This window comes from Bos indicus x Bos taurus, chromosome 3 (assembly GCF_003369695.1).
Source record: "Bos indicus x Bos taurus breed Angus x Brahman F1 hybrid chromosome 3, Bos_hybrid_MaternalHap_v2.0, whole genome shotgun sequence".
In the NCBI taxonomy this organism is placed as follows: Eukaryota; Metazoa; Chordata; class Mammalia; order Artiodactyla; family Bovidae; genus Bos; species Bos indicus x Bos taurus.
The window spans coordinates 81,373,405-81,392,846 of NC_040078.1; the positions used below are offsets into that span (position 1 = coordinate 81,373,405).

The window sequence follows — 19,442 nt, forward strand, 5'->3', positions numbered from 1 at the left end:
AAGAAATACAGAGAGTCTGTGACAGATTACTATCAGTAAGTCTGAGAAAATATGAATGACATAGTATTGAGGGAAGTGAAAATGCAGGGTCAGAGGTGGAGATGTAGTTTAGGAGAGATTTCAGTGTATTTTCAGGTTGGGGTAACACAGCAAAAATAAAAAAAAAGAAGGGAAAGAATAAAGATGAGAATATAAGGGGATGGTTAGTTAAGGTCAAAGAGAAAAGACAGCATGTCCTTTAGGAGAAAACAGAACAGGAACACTGGTGAACTGGACATATGACATCCTTTCCCTTGAATATGGAGGAAATAAGATGCTAAACCAGGCAGAAGGAGATAAATGTATAGATCCTGTGTGTGTGTGTTAGTCACTCAGTCATGTCAGGCTCCTTGCAACCCCATGGACTCCTCTGTAGCTCACCAGGCTTCTCTGTCCATGGAATTCCCCAGGCAAGAATACTGAAGTGGGTAGCCATTCCCTTCTCCAGGGGATCTTCCCAACCCAGGGATTGGACCTAGGTCTCCAACACTGCAGGCAAATTCTTTACCATCTGAGCCCATGGATCCTCTACTTGGGTTAATGTCCAGCCTCTGAAGCTCCTGAGTGCTCCTCTCCAATACTAGCCTCTTCCCGATCCAAGTCCTGCCAGCAAAAATGTGTGTCTGGTCGTCTAACAACTCTGGATAAAATACCACTAATTGGAAAACCATAATGAATACTGCTGCTTGGCTAACCTGGGGTCAAACAATGAAAGCTCAAAAAAATCCAAAACAACATATTCACTGATTCACACTTAAATTTCTAATTTGTTCTTGCAGTGAGAGGATGAGACAAATTTGGAAAAAAAAAAAAAAAGGAAGCCAAGCTGTAAGAGTCTTCCAGAGTTGCTCCATGAAGCTGAGCTGTGGTTGAGGCTGTTCATTTTTTAAATCCTGGAGCTTAATCTTCCAAGGCATCTGTATCAAGGGAGTTGGTCCAGGCAACCAGATCATCCACTTCGTTTTCCCATGGCTCATTTATGCTAACTTCAACCGGCTTTCTCTTCCACCACTCCTTTTCTTTGTCCTTCTTTGTGACAGTATCTGTTTTAGTTTGTGAATCAGGAGAAGTTTGAACTAGAATGAGAAACACAAGAAACAGAAATTTAATAGACATGGCAGGAAAAACAGTAAGAGAAAGTGTCCTTGCATTTGTAGCATAATGCCTAAGATCATCTAAGTGAATGCAAGTAACCTTTTTAAAGTTTCTAAATTTTACAATTGCAATGAACTTATTTTTCATAAATCATTCTTTTCATTTTGGTCGATCTTCTTATGCTCATATATTTACTGAGCCCTGCTAAGTGCCAGTAGGTGTAACAAGGGAAAGGTGTCCGTAGATGTGTGCACACGGATGGAATCACAGGCTCTAAGGGAAAACAGATGTGGGCTCTGAAAGACAAGAAGTTTGCTGAAGAGAGGGGGCAAAGGAGGGAGACGGGACTGCTTTAGATGGAGGACATAGCACAGACCACAGCACATAGGTATGAGAGAGAGAACTTGACGGGTTTTGAGGTAATCAGAGTTGATGCTTCGGTATTTACGCTCTGCCAGGTGCTATGCTAAGCATGTGCTACATGCAAAATATAATTTAACTTATACACAATGCTTATGATGGACAGGTATTATTATTTTTTTTTAATTTTATTTTATTTAACTTTAAGATGGACAGGTATTATTATCTTTACTTTAAGGATGAGACAATAGAAACTAAGTACCCTGCAGTAACCTGTCCAAGGACATTCAGCTTATAATAGTTAATCATTGGTCCACTGGATCCCAAATCACGGTGTTACAGTGTGTGGACAATTGAGTGGGGTTGGCTAGTTAGGCTGAGGCCAGGTTAGGAACACCTCATATATCAAGCAAAGAAGTCTCATCTTTCTTGTATCCATCTCATAAACAGGGAAACAAATTGGTTACATTTTAAAAGAATATAGATACAGTATCTTTATTTCTCAATATTTCTACTCAGTGAGGGGAACTTGCTTTCCAGGGATGAACCCAAGTTGGTGCTATTTATGTCCCGCTACCCCTACAATCCCACTGTGTTCTCCTCTCTCTGTGTAACTGTTGCCACCTAATTCATTGCCCAGCACGTGGACCCCGACAAATTCTGTCTCATAATACTTCTGTGTTTATTTCCCCAGTAACAAATCGAATGAACCTTGTCATATTCATTGTCTTCTAGTTGTGCTGTAGGCAAGGATTATGAATGAATTGTTCTCTTGATTTCTTTGGTTATTGCAAAGATTTGCAGAGGATCTGAGTTTAGACAGCTACCATTATTCTATAAGAAGCCTGATGTCACCAATGATTGAGTTTTTATTTTTATATTTTAACATTAATCTCTAGATTTCATTAATTTAGAACTAAATTCTCTTTTCCTTGAGAAAATCTTCTTTAGGAACATATCATTGACGGATTAACTATACTTTCTAGCCATGTTTGAGCTGTTCTGAGTTCATATGCTTTTGGTCACAAGAAATACTGTTCAAACCACTTTAAACAATAGAGAAGTGTCTCATCTCATAGAAGAGGAAGATCAGAGGAAGGGCAGGACTGAATGATACAGTGGCTCAACGATGTCATTTAGGACATTCTTTCCACAGCTTTGCTCTACCATCTCGGGCGTTGTCTTCATCTTCAGAGTCACAGTGAAGAGAGGTGTGGTCACTCTAGTACTCATATCAGACACAGCGATATCCAGAGGAAAAATGGAGGCTTTTCTCCAGGGTCTCGTTTTTAAAAGTAGGAAAACTACCCTTGCAAGCTCCTAGTGTATTTCCTCTCAGGCTGGTTTGTGAACCTTGCTCCTAAGCTAGTCACTGGCAAGGAAAATGAGATTACTATGATTGGCCAACAACAGTTGTTAAAGTGGAATGAATATTGGGAGTCAATGACCTTGATTATTTGCCCTCTTAGTTCCTACTCTGGTTTTTTTTGTTTTTTAAAAAAAAAAAAAAAAAAACCACACTCCCAGGAAGCATAAAAAGAAATTCTGGCTAGATTAGCAGAGCCTAAGGCAAAACAAACATAAAAATGTTTCCTCGTGACACAGAAAAAGTAAATATTATTTTGAACTTTTTTCCTCCAGAAAATCTTAAGCATTATAAACCCCTCTGAGAAACCTTGGATTTACTGGTTGGAATGAACCAATAACTTTTGTTACTACATTAAAATAAGTTACAGAAGCACAAATTCTCATTACCTTATGGTTTGTATGCCTTTCTTGGGATGGATCTTGAAAACTCTGCTTCTTAAAATTTTTTCTAGTCTTAAAATAATTTTGTCCATGAAGAGACTAAATTTTGTTCTGATTGGTGGGCTCTGGTTTATTGCCCGATGGTTCATTTCCATTCACTTCTGTATCAGCCTCAGTTTAATTAGAAAAGCAGAGCACTTATAATACAAGAATGAAAGGTTTAAGACATGAAACAGGGATTACACATGTGTGGAAAGACCTGGAACAGTGAAGTCTGGAAGGCCACAGCTGGAAGAACATCACTGCTTTAGGTCAGTCTGATGCATGGATATGAGTGGAAACACCAGGAGTGCAAGGGGAGCACAAGATGCTGCACACAGCTGACCACTCTACACGGGATAGACATTGTGGGCTCATGGAGGTTTCTATGAAGCCCTCACATCTGTAAAAGTGAGAGTGTGTGAAGAGTTGCATGAAACTGCTGTCTGAGAAAACTGCCATGTATGATACACACAGCTCCTCAAGAATTATGGCCTCCTCTTTACTCCCACCTCCAAAATTTGAGATAAATTTTTTTCACATTAGCAAATCATGATATGCTAACCCTTCTCTGCAAAAGGGAAGCACAGAGTTCATTTCTTTTCTAGCTGAGTCATATTTCCCTTCGGTATCCTGGATAAGCTCACTCTTGCTATATTATAAACAATCACAAGATCCCAGTGGCATATGACAGCAAGCATTTGTTTAGGTTACACATCTACAGGTCAGCTGAGTGTTGGCCTCTCTGAGTTGGGAATGCTTGGGAAGCTTGATTGGGAAGCTTGGTGACCAGAGGGCTAGTCCAGGCATGCTCTTGGGATGATGGAAGAGGTGAAAAAGAGCAAACCAAATTGCACAAATCCTTCCCAAACTCTGAGAACACCAGTTCAGTTGCTCAGTCGTGTCTGACTCTTTGCGACCCCATGAATCGCAGCATGCCAGGCCTCCCTGTCCATCATTAATTCCCGGAGTTTACCCACACTCATGTCCATCAAGTCGGTGATGCCATCTAGCCATCTCATCCTCTGTCGTCCCCTTCTCCTCCTGCCCCCAATCCCTCCCAGCATCAGAGTCTTTTCCAATGAGTCAACTCTTCACATGAGGTGGCCAAAGTACTGGAGTTTCAGCTTCAGCATCAGTCCTTCCAATGAACACCCAGGACTGATCTCCTTTAGGATGGACTGGTTGGATCATCTTGCAGTCCAAGGGACTCTCAAGAGTTTTCTCCAACACCACAGTTCAAAAGCGTCAATTCTTCGGCGCTCAGCTTTCTTCACAGTCAAACTCTCAAATCCATACATGATCACTGGAAAAACCATAGCCCTGACTAGACAGACCTTTGTTGGCAAAGTAACATCTCTGCTTTTGAATATGCTATCTAGGTTGGTCATAACTTTTCTTCCAAGGAGTAAGCGTCTTTTAATTTCATGGCTGCAATCACCATCTGCAGTGATTCTGGAGCCCAGAAAAATAAAGTCTGACACTGTTTCCACTGTTTCCCCATCAATTTCCCATGAAGTGATGGGACCAGATGCCATGATCTTAGTTTTCTGAATGTTGCGCTTTAAGCCAACTTTTTCACTCTCCTCTTTCACTTTCATCAGGAGGCTTTTTAGTTCCTCTTCACTTTCTGCCATAAGGGTGGTGTCATCTGCATATCTGAGGTTGATATTTCTCCCAGCAATCTTGATTCCAGCTTGTGCTTCTTCCAGCCCAGTGTTTTTCTGAGCACATCACACCCCAGTAAAATGCCATTGGTTAAAGCAAGTAGTATGGCAAAGCTCAAAGTCAAGGGTCAAGGGAGTATATTTGGCCCGTGGTGGTAGAACAAGATAGGGAGTGAAAATTTCTGAACAATAATCTAATTGGTCACAACTTCTTAGGTTTAGTATCTTAGCAATAAGATTAGACACAAAAGAGAGTCTACCTCAATGTCAAAGTGGACATGGTTCAGCACTAAATTAAATGCAATTAAGTGAGTTTCTGGACATTCTTTAAAACATTCTCTCTCCCAGCTCACATTTCTTACTTTTTCTCATTCACCATGAGTTTATCCCCCCTTTCTCCAAAATCACAGGGCTGCTGAAACCATGACAACTCTACCCCATTCGATCATTCATTTGCTCATTTGTTTATGAGCTCTGAATGACTACTCATGCCTATCACTGTGCAGAGAGGTCAGCAGCCCCTTCCCTCAAGGAAGTCACCTTCTATTGAATGAGACTGGCCATAAAGAGACCATTATAACATGGCATGTGTGGTGGGCAGACTCTAAAGTGACTTGTTATGATCTCCACATTCAGGTGTTAACACCTTTGTGTAATCCCCTCCCTTTTGAGTGTGGGTAGGATTTGCTACTTGCTTCTAATCAATGAAATATGCCAAAGGTAATGGAATCTCATCTCCATGATCATGTCACATTACATAAGATTCTACCTTGCTATGGGACTTGTTCTAGAGACTCTCCTTGTTGGGTGGATGAAGCAGGAGGCTGTGTTAGGAAAGCCCACATGGCAATGAACTGCAGGCAGCCTTAAAAACATAGGAAAGCCTCCAGCATACAACCAGCAAGAAAATCTTCAGCAGTAAAGACAAAAGGGAGTGAATTCTGTCAACAGTTCTGCGTATTCACCTCAGTGAGCTTACAACAAGCAGATTCCCCACTCGAGCCTCCAGATGAGAATGCAGCCCAGCTGATACCTGGATCACAGTCTAATGAGATCCCAACCAGAGGGTCCTGCTACACTGTGCCTTGTCTTTGAGCACACAGAAATTGAAATAAAAATATGTGTTGTTTTAAGCCAGTAAGTGTGGTAATTTGTTACATAGCAATAGAAAACTAACAGAGCATGATAAGGCATGATAGAAATGCTATGAGAGCCCACAGGGAAAGTTTCTTAGAGAAACCTGAGTTGAATCTCAAAGGATTAGGTACTAGAAAGGAAGGAAAAGGAAGCAATGGTCTTTGGGGGGGTGGGTATAAGAAAACGGTGCACCTCTCAAATTTTTTTGAAATGAAGACAGGAATAAATAACCATGACCTATTAAGTCAGTGTGGTGTTTATGGTATTAGTAAAACATCAATAAATGATATCACTGGAAAGGCAGACAAATATTAGAGTATTAAGGACTTTGCCTTATCAAAGGGTAGACATTTTCTCCTGAAGGAAATGATAAACAAGAGGTTTTAGATATGCTAAAAACATAAGCAGATTTGAGCTGTAGAAAGCAGTTTGACAAAGCATGAACAGAAATTATTGTCATCATCAACTTAACCAGATAGATATGGAGCCTGGGAACAGAAAGTTAGAGACAGGGGAGTAGGACCTTGAAGAATCACTGATTGAAGGTTACTGCCTGTGCCTGGGAATTAGATGTGGTTGTGTTTCAAGGACAGGCAACAGCAAAAGCAGTAACTAATAGTTCATAAGACTTTCCAGTTCACAAAGAATTTTTACCTATGTGGAGTCATTTATTCACAAGAATCCTGTGAGGTACGGAAGGAATCCTGTGAGGTAGGGAAGGATTTTGGAAACAAATACATATTGGACATTTTCCATGTACCCAGCACTAGCTGAGGATGAAGAAGCTCAGAGGTTAAGAGGCTGTCCTAAATTACACAGACCTGCTGGCTCCACCCAAATTCTCTGACCCCAAACATTTTGCTTTTCCTTCTACAGTAGCTGATTTCCATGATAAATTACGAGCTCTCTCTTCTTGCTTAAGACCTGCCCCCAATCTGCTCCAAATGTTTCTTTGAAAAAACTTTAATTCTTAAAAAAAAAAAAAAAATACCCAAAACATTTCAACTAACTTATTCCTTTCTTTTTAGCCATATTGCAGTTATCTCTAAATCTAAAATGAGCTCTAGGAGTCAGTTTAGTGTTTTACTTATTTTTGCTACTTTTATACATTTTGAAATTTAGCCTTGGATTTTCAAATTGTGTATTCACCTATTAAAGGCTACAAAAGCTTGAGAGTAAAACTAATCCATTTTTTTTTTCAAAGTTCCAATTCTTATGTAAGTAGTTTACTGAATTTATTGTGTTAGTCAGAAAGAGTGAATAAAGCAACTTCAAAAGGAGAACAAAAGATTAGACCTCACATATTTCAACTTATTTGAATTAAACAAAAATTTAAATGCATTAATACGACTAGTATCTTAGTCCTAAAAACAAAGCAAAACAAATAGATTGAACTCAGTTTACTTGGAGGTATGCAGACATAACTTCTTCCAGTTTGATAATTGGCTTTCTGAGGCTTTATATTTTCTCTAGCAACCCGAGATATGGCAGCAATATACCTAGAATAACAAAAAGAAGAAGCTGTCACTTATGAATATAAATGGAAAGGCCAAACACAATTTCTAGAAAAATAAAATTTAAAAAATAACTGTTAACTTTTGATGTCAATGTGTTGAATAACTTGGTGAGTTTTTTTCCCCACTCTGTTTTCTGGAAGACTATGTATAAGGTTTGAGTGACCTATTCTTGAAACTTAGGTTAAAAAAGCCTATGAAAAACATCTGTACTTAGTTAAAAGAAGAAGAAAAAAATTGTCTAATTTCTATGAAGTTTGGGAAGTGTACATTACTTTTGAAAAAAATAAGGCCAACAAATCCGATGAACCCAAGGAGCAGAGCAATGAGTTTTGACTATGGTGCCATTCTGAGTATTGACTAATGCAGTGGTAAACTGAAATTACTCTGTATGTGTTATGCCATGCAAAAGTATCTAGAAAAGTAAACAAATATGGTGTTAGAGTAATATTTTAAGAATAATAAAGACATCATTTGGTATAACAAAGGTATGTTAATTTCTTAGAGCAGCCATAATAAACTACTACAAACATGGTGACCTAAAATAACAGACATTTAATTTCTCTTGGTTTTGGAGACTAAAGTCTACAAACAAGGTGTTGGCAGGACCAAGTTCCCCCAAAGGCTTCAGGGAAGAATCCTTCTTTGCCTCTTCCTAGCTTCCGCTGGTTCCCAGCAATCCTTGAAAGAGCTGACTCATTTGAAAAGACCTGATGCTGGGAAAGATTGAAGGCGGGAGGACAAGGGGACGACAGAGGATGAGATAGTGGGATGGCATCACCGACTCAATGGACATGAGTTTGAGTAAACTCTGGGAGCTGGTGATGGACAGGGAGGCCTGGCGTGCTGCAGTCCATGGGGTCGGAAAGAGTCAGACATGGAAACTGAACTGAATTGAGCAACTGAACTGAGCTGATGAAACTCTGGGTTAATGGACAGTGATGGAGCTGGTGATGGACAGGGAGGCCTGGCGTGCTACAGTCCATGGGATCGGAAAGAGTCAGACATGACTTGAGCAACTGAACTGAATTGATGAAACTCTAGGTTAACAATTTCTTTTTAACACTTTAAAACTGGCATTCATTATCTTTTGGCTTGCAAGTTTTCTAAGAAGAAGTTATTGATTGTTCTTATCTTTGTTCCTCTATATGCAGTGTGTATGTGTGTTTAACCTTCATTGCTTTTAAGATTTTCCTCTATCACATATAAAAATCTTATTTTTATATGTCTTGGAATGGTTTCTTTATTCTTCTGCTTCTTGGGATTTGTTGAGCTTCTTCGTCTCTGAGTTTGTATCTTTCATCAAATTTGGAAAATTTTCCGCCATAATTATTTCTTTGCATATTTTTTCTGTCAGTTTTTTTGGGATACACCAATTACATGTATCTTACACCACTTAATAATATCCCACAGAGCATTGGGACTTCAAATCTTTTTTTCTCACTATGCTTACATTCAAGAGTGTTTATTGCTACATTTTCAAGTTCATTAGTCATTTTTTCTTCAGTATCTAATTTGCTTCTTTCCATATAGTTTGTATTTAAAGTATTTTATATTTGTTTTATCTCTGGATGTTCCCTTAGTCTTTTGTATATCTTCCATTACTTTTCCTTATATTCATGATTTTCTTCAGATCCTTGAGTATATTTCATAAGATGTATAAAAGCTGCATTAAGGTTCACACTTACTAATTCTATTATCTCTATCAGTTATGGATCTATTTATACTGATAGATTTCCTTTTGGCTATGAATTATATTTTCCTGCTTTTTTGTACAACTGATCATTTTTGATGGGATGATGGACAATGTAAATTTTATGTTGCCGCATGCTGAATTTTGTTATTTTCCTTTATATATAGTTGTCCATTGCCGTGGCCTGAAGCTCAGTATCCTACAAATCAGTTTAGTACTTCAAGGTTTGTGTTTAGGCGTCCACAGGGGTCCAGAATAGCCTTTACTTAGAGACAAGCTCAGTCGGTAAAGCATCTGCCTGCAATGTGGGAGACCTGGGTTCAATTTCTGGATCAGGAAGTTCCCCTAGAGAAGGAAATGGCAACCCACTCCAGTATTCTTGCCTGGAGAATCCCATGGACAGAGGAGCCTGGCAGGCTACAGTGCATGGGATCGCAAGAGTCGGACATGACTTAGCCCTATCTTTTTTTATCTTCATAGCCCCATTCCTAATGTATGACCTTTCTGAAGCTTCCATCCAATGTCCTTTGAATTTAGAGTTCTAGCCACTCTAACTAGTAGGAATGCACACCATTTCTAGCTCTGTAAGTCTTGTATGAATTCCAAAACAAACAAAATCATTATAATCTTATTTTCCTCAAAGCAAACATGACTTCAGTTAGAGAACAGTATAACTTGATTTATACCTTTTCTCCCCCAGTGGTAAATCTTTGTCCTCAAAAACTATATAATATTAATATTTCCTCTTTCATTTAAACATTTGCCTTTATCTAACTGAAAATATAAATTATAAAAAAAATCTTGTCACAATTTTAAAATTAAAAATGCAATTAAAATGACTATAAGGGAAGGTGCAATAATTTATTAAGTTGAAAATAACAAAACAAAAAAATCTAATGCTTGTTCTTATTAAATTCTTGTATCATTTTGGTGGCTCTGTAAACTGTTACACATTCTTGAGAAGTTGCTCTACATACAAACAAGTGTCATAAAACTTATTACATCCTTCCATCTAGTAACCTGACTTTCAGTAACAAGCTCTAAGAAACTTCTTGGCCTCCTTTTTATCCTTCCCGTCAGGTAAAATATACACTAATAAGCCTTTAGGGAACCACAGCTGTCTTCAGTCTTACCTTGCTCAGACCAAGGCATAAGCAAATTCATGCAACACATTTCTGTGGCCTTGGGGAGTGGGGTAGGTTGTTGTAGGGGTAGGCAATGGCAACAGGGAAAGAGAGAAAAAGAAAAAGAGAGATCACTCTCTCAGAAGTGTTATATGTGGGAGCAGAACCAAAGAAATGATTCCCTTTTTGGCAGGAGGTGGGAGGTAGCCTAGGATGTTTCTGAATTGAAAGCCCTCTTTCTGAAGAAAGATGGAAGAGGAAGCAGCCTTAAGCCCTGACACTGTCTATAATACAGGAAGATCCATCAGATTCTGTGCTGCAGCCAAAGATCCACAGTAAAATCTGGGGGCAACCTTCTGAGAGAAAAACTAATGAATCATATCCATAAGAGAGAAACAATAAAGAGTAAAAAAATTCATTAAAAAAAAAAAACAGCTGAGAGAACTGGGTGTGTTTATTGTGAAAAAGAGAAAACTTAAGAGGAGGAAAGAGAAAGACATTATGACTATTTCTGAGACTTAAAGGGCAAGTCCACAAAACAGAGGAGCCTTACCTGTGTTGCTTCGAAGGACAGTAGCAGTACTTTCTCATCTGCCACAACGTGCGTGCCTGCTAAATCTCTTCAGTCATGTCTGACTCTTTGCGATCCCATGGACTGTAGCCTGCCAGGCTCCTCTGTCCATGGGATTCTCCAGGCAAGAATACTGGAGTGGGTTGCCATGCCCTCCTCCAGGGCATCTTTCTGACCCAGGGATCGAACATCTCTTTGGCACTCAGCCTCCTTTATGGTCCAGCTCTCATATCCATATACAACTATTGGAAAAACCATAGGTTTGACTATATGGACCTATGTTGGCAAAATGATGTCTCTGCTTTTTAATATGCTCTCTAGGTTTGCCATAGCTTTCCTTCCAAGGAGGAAGCATATTTTAAAATGGATTGTCATGTGTTATATCAAAATACCAATATAAAACTTCCTTATATTTGTAAAATATACTCTTAGTTGTACTGTATTTTAAATAAAGGAGTTAATATTCATTGTTTAATGAACAGTAAACATATCAAACATCTCTTACGTTTCCTTACTTGGCAGGCAGGTTCTTTACCACTAGGGCCACCTGGAAGCCCCTTCTGCCACAGCAGTCTCCCCTGAATCACGCTTTCTACCCACATCAAAAGCCAAGGTGCTTAGTGTCTGAGCTGATGCTCAATCTCATCAAGTAAGGCATGCCTTGTAGCATCTGGTAGGTAGGCCTGGATTTGAATTTCGGCTCTGTCGTTCACTGAGTGTGTAACCTTAGCGAATTCGTTTTTTTTCTTTTTTTCTGTTAAAATCCTCTTTATAATATGGAGGCAATTTCTCATTTTCTGTATGGCTTTGCAGACATATGTAAAAGTGCATAATAGGTGTTCAAGAAAAGTCTGTTAAATGAATGAAAGAAATTTGGAATAGCTGAATATCACAAAATGTTAGATTTAAGCTTGAAATAAGGAAGGTTAGAGCTACTTGAATGTTCCTGAAGTACTGAGCTTCCAGTCTCTAAAAATATCTAAGTAGACACTAAGTAAAATTATTTTTTAAAAGAATTTTTCTCCTCTAATTTTTTCCATGTCTTTATTTTAACAAGGACATTTGAAATACTCATTCTAATGCCATTTCTCTCTTAACCACAAGATGGCACTCAAGGTTTAATCTTTGGGGAATAAAAAAGTAATTCCTGCTTAAAAATGCCTTAAATATGTAATTATGTAAACCTACAAAAACAATGTTTAACTTCAATAATCCTGAAAGGATAACACAAGCATACATTAAGTTAACATATCCAGAATAGATACTTTCTATATAACTGGAGAAACTGGAATCAAACAGTTACATTAAAGGATGATCACATATTTTTGTGAGTTAAAACACACAGTCAAAAAACCAGACACTAAAGGAACTTAGAAACAATGAACATTAACCCCTTTATTTAAAATACAGTACAACTAAGAGTATATTTTACAAATATAAGAAAGTTTTATATTGGTATTTTGATATAACACATGACAATCCATTTTAAAATATGCTTCCTCCTTGGAAGGAAAGCTATGGCAAACCTAGAGAGCATATTAAAAAGCAGAGACATTATTTTGCCAACATAGGTCCGTATAGTCAAACCTATGTTTTTTCCAATAGTCGTATATGCACGTGAGAGCTGGACCATAAAGAAGGTTGAGTGTCAAAGAATTGATGTCTGAATTGTGGTGCAGGACAAAACTCTTGAGAGTCTCTTGGACTGCAAGGAGATCAAACTAATCAATTCTAAAGGAAATCAACTCTGAATATTCATTGGAAGGATTGATGCTGAAGCTGAAACTCCAGTACTTTGGCCATGTGATGCAAAGAGCTGACTCATTGGAAAAGACCCTGATGCTGGGAAATACTGAAGCAGGATGAGAAGGAAGTGACAGAGGATGAGATGGCCGGATGGCATCACTGACAATGGACATGAGTTTGAGCAAACTCCAGGGGATGGTGAACAGCCGGGAAGCCTGGTGTGCTGCAGTCCACCAGGTTGCAAGGAGTTGGACATGACTCAGCAACTGAACAACAGAAACAACAATCCATTTTTATTAAAGGGCTCCCCTGGTGGCTCAGAGGTAAGGAATCCTCCTGCAATGCAGGGGATGCAGGTTCGATCCCTAGGTTGGAAAGATCACCTGGAGTAGGAAATGGCAACCCACTCCAGTATTCTTGCTTGTAAAACTTCATGGATAGAGGAGCCTGATGGACTACAGTCCAGGGGGTCACAAAGAGTCGGACATGACTGAGTACGCATGCACAACCCGTTTTATACAGAAGAAAAAAGGAACTAACACTGTTTAATAATAGAATTAAAATCGATCCAAAACCACAAAACTTTTCCACAATAGCAGACTTGACTTATGTTAGTAATTGGGTAGGTAGTATTTTTACATGTACCTGAAAATTTTAAGCTTTTAATAAGCACATCTTTATAGGCAGATGGGAAATAAAGTTTCAGTTTTCAAAAACAGTATGTGTTTATCAATAACTTTGGGCAAGTTGGTTAATCTCTTTGTGCCTCATTTTTTCATTCAGTTCAGTTGAGTTCAGTTCAGTTGCTCAGTCGTGTCCGACTCTTTGCGACCCCATGAATCGCAGCACGCCAGGCCTCCCTGTCCATCACCAACTCCGGGAGTTCACCCAAACTCATGTCCATCAAGTCAGTGATGCCATCCAGCCATCTCATCCTCTGTTGTCCCCTTCTCCTCCTGCCCCCAATCCCTCCCAGCATCAGAGTCTTTTCCTGAGGTGGCCAAAGTATTGGAGTTTCAGCTTTAGCATCAGTCCTTCCAATGAACACCCAGGACTGATCTCCTTCAGGATGGACTGGTTGGATCTCCTTGAAGTCCAAGGGACTCTCAAGAGTCTTCTCAACACCACAGTTTAAAAGCATCAATTCTTCGGCTCTCTGCTTTCTTCACAGTCCAACTCTCACATCCATACATGATCACTGGAAAAACCACAGCCTTGACTGGACGGACCTTTGTTGGCAAAGTAATGTCTCTGCTTTTGAATATGCTATCTAGGTTGGCCATAACTTTCCTTCCAAGGGGTAAGCGTCTTTTAATTTCACAGCTACCTCTACATTTCCTCCACAATCCTGTCTAGAAACCCAGGAGTGACAATCCAGTTGAAGAGGGAAGCTAGGAACCTTGTCATGAGGCTGTGTCTGTATGACAAGGGAAGTGGTCTGACTTGGAGTGTAGGTTGATTTGCTGTGGCTTTGAAGGTGGCTGATGGATATTCTTGTGGGTTACACTTACAGGCGTGTGCTTATGCTTGGAGGTGTAACTGTCCGCCCCACAGTGTGGCCAGTGCTACATCAGGAAATGCAGAGAGAATGCATGGCATACAGTAGGTGTATCATGTTAGTTTCGGTTTCCTTTGTACTTCAGGTATGGACAAGGGCAATATTCTTTCCCGAAGTCACACCGAATGTAAAACTTCTCCAGAATTGCTAACTTTTATTAGATAACTTGCTGGCTGACAAAGCTTAGATGACTGCCATAGTTCCTTCCATGACCAGATAAGCAATCACTAGGTATAGAGTATGATGTAAAAGTCATGTTACATGTGCTTAAGTAAGGATAGTCAAAAGAAAAGCTTGCACTGCTTTCCTAGTTTGTAGCTTTCCTTTTCTCTGGAGAAAATAAATATGAACTACTGATTAGATTCTAGGTTCATATTCTCTCCCATGTCTTGGTAGATATAAAGCCTTTTCATGAATAGCCAAAAGTCCGGCAGGAAAGAAAAAAGACCTTAGAAATGAACACCAAACCAAATGATTGGTTCATGAATATTTATGAGCTGTTTATAATGACAGTGAGTTCCTATTAATACTAACTAAAAACATGTGTAAAACTTAAGAATTTGCATAAAATATTCATGACAGTCATTTATATTTCCAGTTTTCAATCACTGCTCTATGACTATACCCTTAAAATACCCCAAATATAACCATAATCAGTACATTAGAATGGGCCCCAACATTTTACTTGTCCTAAAATTAACTGCCTTCACATTTAATCCTTTTATTAAGTGGGAAAACAGGGTACGTATGTATCATTCAACTTACACGAATCAAGTGCCTACTAGTTGCCAGGTACCAGCCTAAGTGCAGAGAATACAAAGCTACAAAAGCAGTCCTGCCCCTATCATTCTGCATGAACAGATGAATTTCCCTACCACAGGCACCGAAAGAGACAGGGACAGAGCGCTGCAGAAGGACAGGATGGGGGGACATGGGAGCCTGAAGCAGGGACTGTTCCACAAAACACACTTGAGTTGGATCTTCATGCCATCCTTGTGGGGCACTTTGCCAGGCTGAAGAGATAACAGGACAGAGAAGGGAAAAGAACCATGGGTAGAGTGGGATTGAAATACATGTGGCCTTGACAGGTGTTGATTTTTGGTTTCTAGACTAAGAAAATTTCAACAATTTTACATGTTTCTATTTTTATTCTCTAAAAAGTTGGGGAACATGGGCTTTTGTCAGCCCCTCTCCTTGGGAACTAATATTTACTGAAGGTCCATATGCTAACACTATGTGGTTTTTATATATACGATCTCATTCAAGAGATCAAATGCAAAACCACTTTGCAAAGTAGGTAATATCTCATATAACAGATAAGGAGATAAGCTCAGAGAGGGTAAGAATTTGCCCAAGATCTGTCTGACACTATAGCCCACCCCCTTACCCCATGCTGCCCAGAAAGGAAGAGTTTGCATGTGACAGTTGATCTAGGGCCACAGCCAGGAAAAGATGAATAACAGTGAACCGCAAGTGGGGCGTACTTTACATGTACCAGATACTGTCTGAAGCGTTTACATGCACGTATCAGTATATTTAATCCTCACAATCTCCTTGGGAGGTGGGTAGAGTTATTACTGCCATTTAATAGATAAGGAAACTGAGGGACAAAGCAGTCAGATAACATGCCCGAGGTCACAGAATTGGTAACTGGCAGAGCCAGGATTCAGATGCAAAAAGTCTGGCTCCCATGTCCCTGCATTTAAGTGCCTCACGTCCCACCTTTTAACTCAAACCAAATCCTAACTTGAGACCCTGCTGGGAAAGATATCCCAGGCAGAAAGCACAAAGTGGTGAAAAGATCCTATGTTCCCAAACAATAGGGAAGAAAAAAAAAAAATTTAGGGTAGCTTATGAATCAGTCTTGATTGATGGGGGGATGGGAAGACAGTAGGGAGAGGGCCACGAGGCAGAAGGGATAAGTCTTTTTCCTGAACTTTGTAGATGAAAGACTCTCAATTTGCATTTTCTGGGTTTTTTCAAAGGGGAAATTTCCTTGTGAGGAAAGCATTTTCAAATATTAAAACCATAGAGATGCATAAAGTATTATATTCCCTGTACACATAGACCAACTACTCACTTGCATAAATTCCCAAAAATTTTACTTGAATTTCGTGAATTGACTACTTTATTATACCTTATATATTTTGATAAACAAGATTTTTATTAATTATTTTAAAAAACGGATTCTACCATACTTTATATTTTTGCATGCAATAAAATTATGTAGATAAATATATCTTTTAAACACTTTAAATATTGTTTAAATCAATGTTTTGTTATCATCTGATCTAAATATATTCTCATCAACCACCAGATGGCATAAGGTGTGAGAGTTTTATTCTGACAGGGTTACCATGCACATGATAATCTGACCTATAACTTCAAAATAATGTATTTTGGAAAATGTTCTAGCACTCCAACAGCTCACAATTATTTCAGCCATATGGGAGAAGTGGGTGGATAAGGTGAAAATGACATTGTCCTACTCCTTCTACATTTTGAGTTCTCTGGGACTGGCCTTACATAATGAATCAATAATCAAACAAATAAAACAAGGTAATTCTGTCAGAGGAAATTGAGAAGGAAGTCATGTCAAAGCAAAATTAACCTTATATTCTACGTAGGTTTCTTTAAGCGAAACTTGAAACATGCCTTCCAGAAAAAAACACAAAAACCATGCTCATACTTCTTCAACTTCTGCTCTGTAAAAACTTTTCTAATGCTTGCAATTTACTCTGAAAGCGGAAAAGTATCCATCTAATGCAAAAGCTTTTCTCCATTTTGGCTTGAAGGAAGGCTGATGCAGAAATTATCTGAAAAAAAGTCTCCAACTGAAAAACTCGATCTGAACTATGATATTAAAGGACAGGAAAGTCTATTTTAAGAGCCTTGGTTTCTACACAAATTAATAATAAGCACACTATTTTTATTAATCCTGTATTTTCACCTAGTAAAGAGGTCACAGTGCTAACAAGGAGCTAAAAAATGAAATAAATACAAAAAATAGGAACTGTAATTCCCCTAGCTTTGTGGTAGCACATTCACCGCATGCTTTGAAATAAACACATCAGAATAAATGATCACTGCAACACAGCCAGTACCACAGAATGGAGATGGAATCTGTGCTCTAACATGATGAAGCAAAAAACCTGCCTTTGGAAGTCACAAGACCAAAGCTGAGATTAAGGTCCCTTCCTTAATGTGGTCTAAAAGTAATTCCAAAAGATACTGTCACAATTTAACATTGTATTTAATTACATACTTCCTCATTAATTTAATATACTTGGTTCCTGAGTGAATAATCCTTCTGTGAAAGAAGAAAAGGTATTTGAAGCTATGAGAAAGATGAAATGCTAACTGGTGATCTATACAGATGAGAGAGTTGGACCATAAAGAAGGCTGAGCACTAAAGAATTAATGTTTTTGAATTGTGATGTTGGAGAAGTCTTCAGAGTCCCTTGGACTGTAAGGAGACCAAACCAATCAATTCTAAAGGAAATCAACCCTGAATATTCATTGGAAGGACTGATGCTGAAGCTGAAACTTCAATACTTTGGCCGCTTGATGAGAAGAACTGACTCACTGGAAAAGATCCTGATGCTGGGAAAGACTGAAGGCAAAAGGAGAAGTGGGTGGCAGAGGATGAGATGGTTAGATGGCATCACTGATTCAGTGGACATGAATTTGTGTAAACTCTGGGAGACAGTGGCGGACAGAGGAGCATGGTGTGCCGCAGTCCATGGAGTCACAAAGAGCTGGACATGACTTGGTGACTGAACAACAACGAGGATGGAAACAAGAAAATTAACAGGAAAAGTATTGTGAGATCCCTTCACGGTGGCTCAGGTCCTGTCTCTATCTTTGGAAGCCAGTAGATAGCAAAGATATTTCCCATCTGGGTTCATATGAAAGGATAAAATGATACTTAGTTTTGTTCAGGTTTTAAAGAAATTCAATGGGCTTCTTCTAATAGTTTAGTTAGTAGAAAGTGAATAATAGATATTTCAGGTGCACAGTAAAATATTCTAGACACTTAAAATTACTTACCTTAAACTCCATTCTTTAGTATGTCTTAGATCATCTTTCCTCCAATTATAATACTGTTTAATGAAATTCGGATCTTTAAGAACTGAAATTGGAACAATATAAAAAGGAGCTCTGTATACATTCTTTAACAACTGTTCAAAGTTTAAAATAATTCATATCTTAAGTTGGTATATGGCAATAACACATACTATCATAGTGCAAGTCACATTACAATCCTCACTTTCCAAATTCTTTTTACTTAAATTTCATGATATTGGATGTTGTTTGAATAATCAGATTGTAACTTTGTAACTTATACAAGCTCTTATACAAAGACCATGTAGATCACAACAAAATGTGGAAAATTCTTAAAGAGATGGGAATACCAGATCACTTTACCTGCTTCCTGCAAAACCTGTAAGCAGGTCAAGAAGCAACAGTTAGAACTGGACATAGAACAGCAGACTGGTTCCAAATTGGGAAAGGAGTACGTCAAAGCTGTATATTGTCATTCTGCTTATTTAACTTATATGCAGAGTACATCATGCGAACTGCCAGGCTGGATGAAGCACAAGCTGGAGTCAAGATTACCAGAAGAAATATCAATAACCTCAGATATGCAGATGACACCACCCTTATGGCAGAAAGTGAAGAGGAACTAAAGAACCTCTTGATGAAAGTGAAAGAGGAGAGTGAAAACTCCATATTCAAAAACTAAGATCATGGCATCCAGTCCCATCACTTCATGGCAAAAAGATGGGGAAACAATGGAAACAGTGACAGAATTTATTTTCTTGAGCTCCAAAATCACTGGAGATGGTGACTGCAGCCATGAAATTAAAAGACGCTTGCTCCTTGGAAAGAAAGCTATGACCAACCTAGACAGCATATTAAAAAGCAGACATTACTTTGCCAACAAAGGTCCATCTAGTCAAGGCTATGGTTTTCCCAGTAGTCATGTATGGATGTGAGAGCTGGACCATAAAGAAAGCTGAGCACCAAAGAATTGATGCTTTTGAATTGTGGTGTTGGAGAAGAAGTGTTGAGAGTGTTGGTGTTGAGAGTCCTTTGGATTGCAAGGAGATCAAACCAGTCCATCCTAAGGGAAATCAGTCCTGAAT

At 38.8% G+C, this 19,442-nt stretch overlaps 1 protein-coding gene across 5 annotated transcripts in view; it reads right to left on the reverse strand.

The window, feature by feature from the left end:
* Positions 1-782: 782 nt before the first annotated feature.
* The window catches only part of UBE2U (ubiquitin conjugating enzyme E2 U), a 70,249-nt gene continuing 51,589 nt past the window's right edge, over positions 783-19,442 (reverse strand). For 2 of the 5 annotated variants that reach the window (XM_027537026.1, XM_027537027.1), the window contains 3 exons: positions 18,343-18,424; positions 7,491-7,585; positions 787-1,115 (listed from right to left, as the gene is read on the reverse strand). In XM_027537026.1, the coding sequence (XP_027392827.1) occupies positions 940-1,115; positions 7,491-7,585; positions 18,343-18,424 (353 nt within the window). In that variant the 3' untranslated portion in view covers positions 787-939. Of the gene's footprint in view, positions 1,116-7,490; positions 7,586-18,338; positions 18,425-19,442 lie in introns of those variants that run through there. The other 3 variants (XM_027537022.1, XM_027537025.1, XM_027537024.1) reach the window with 3 other exon arrangements.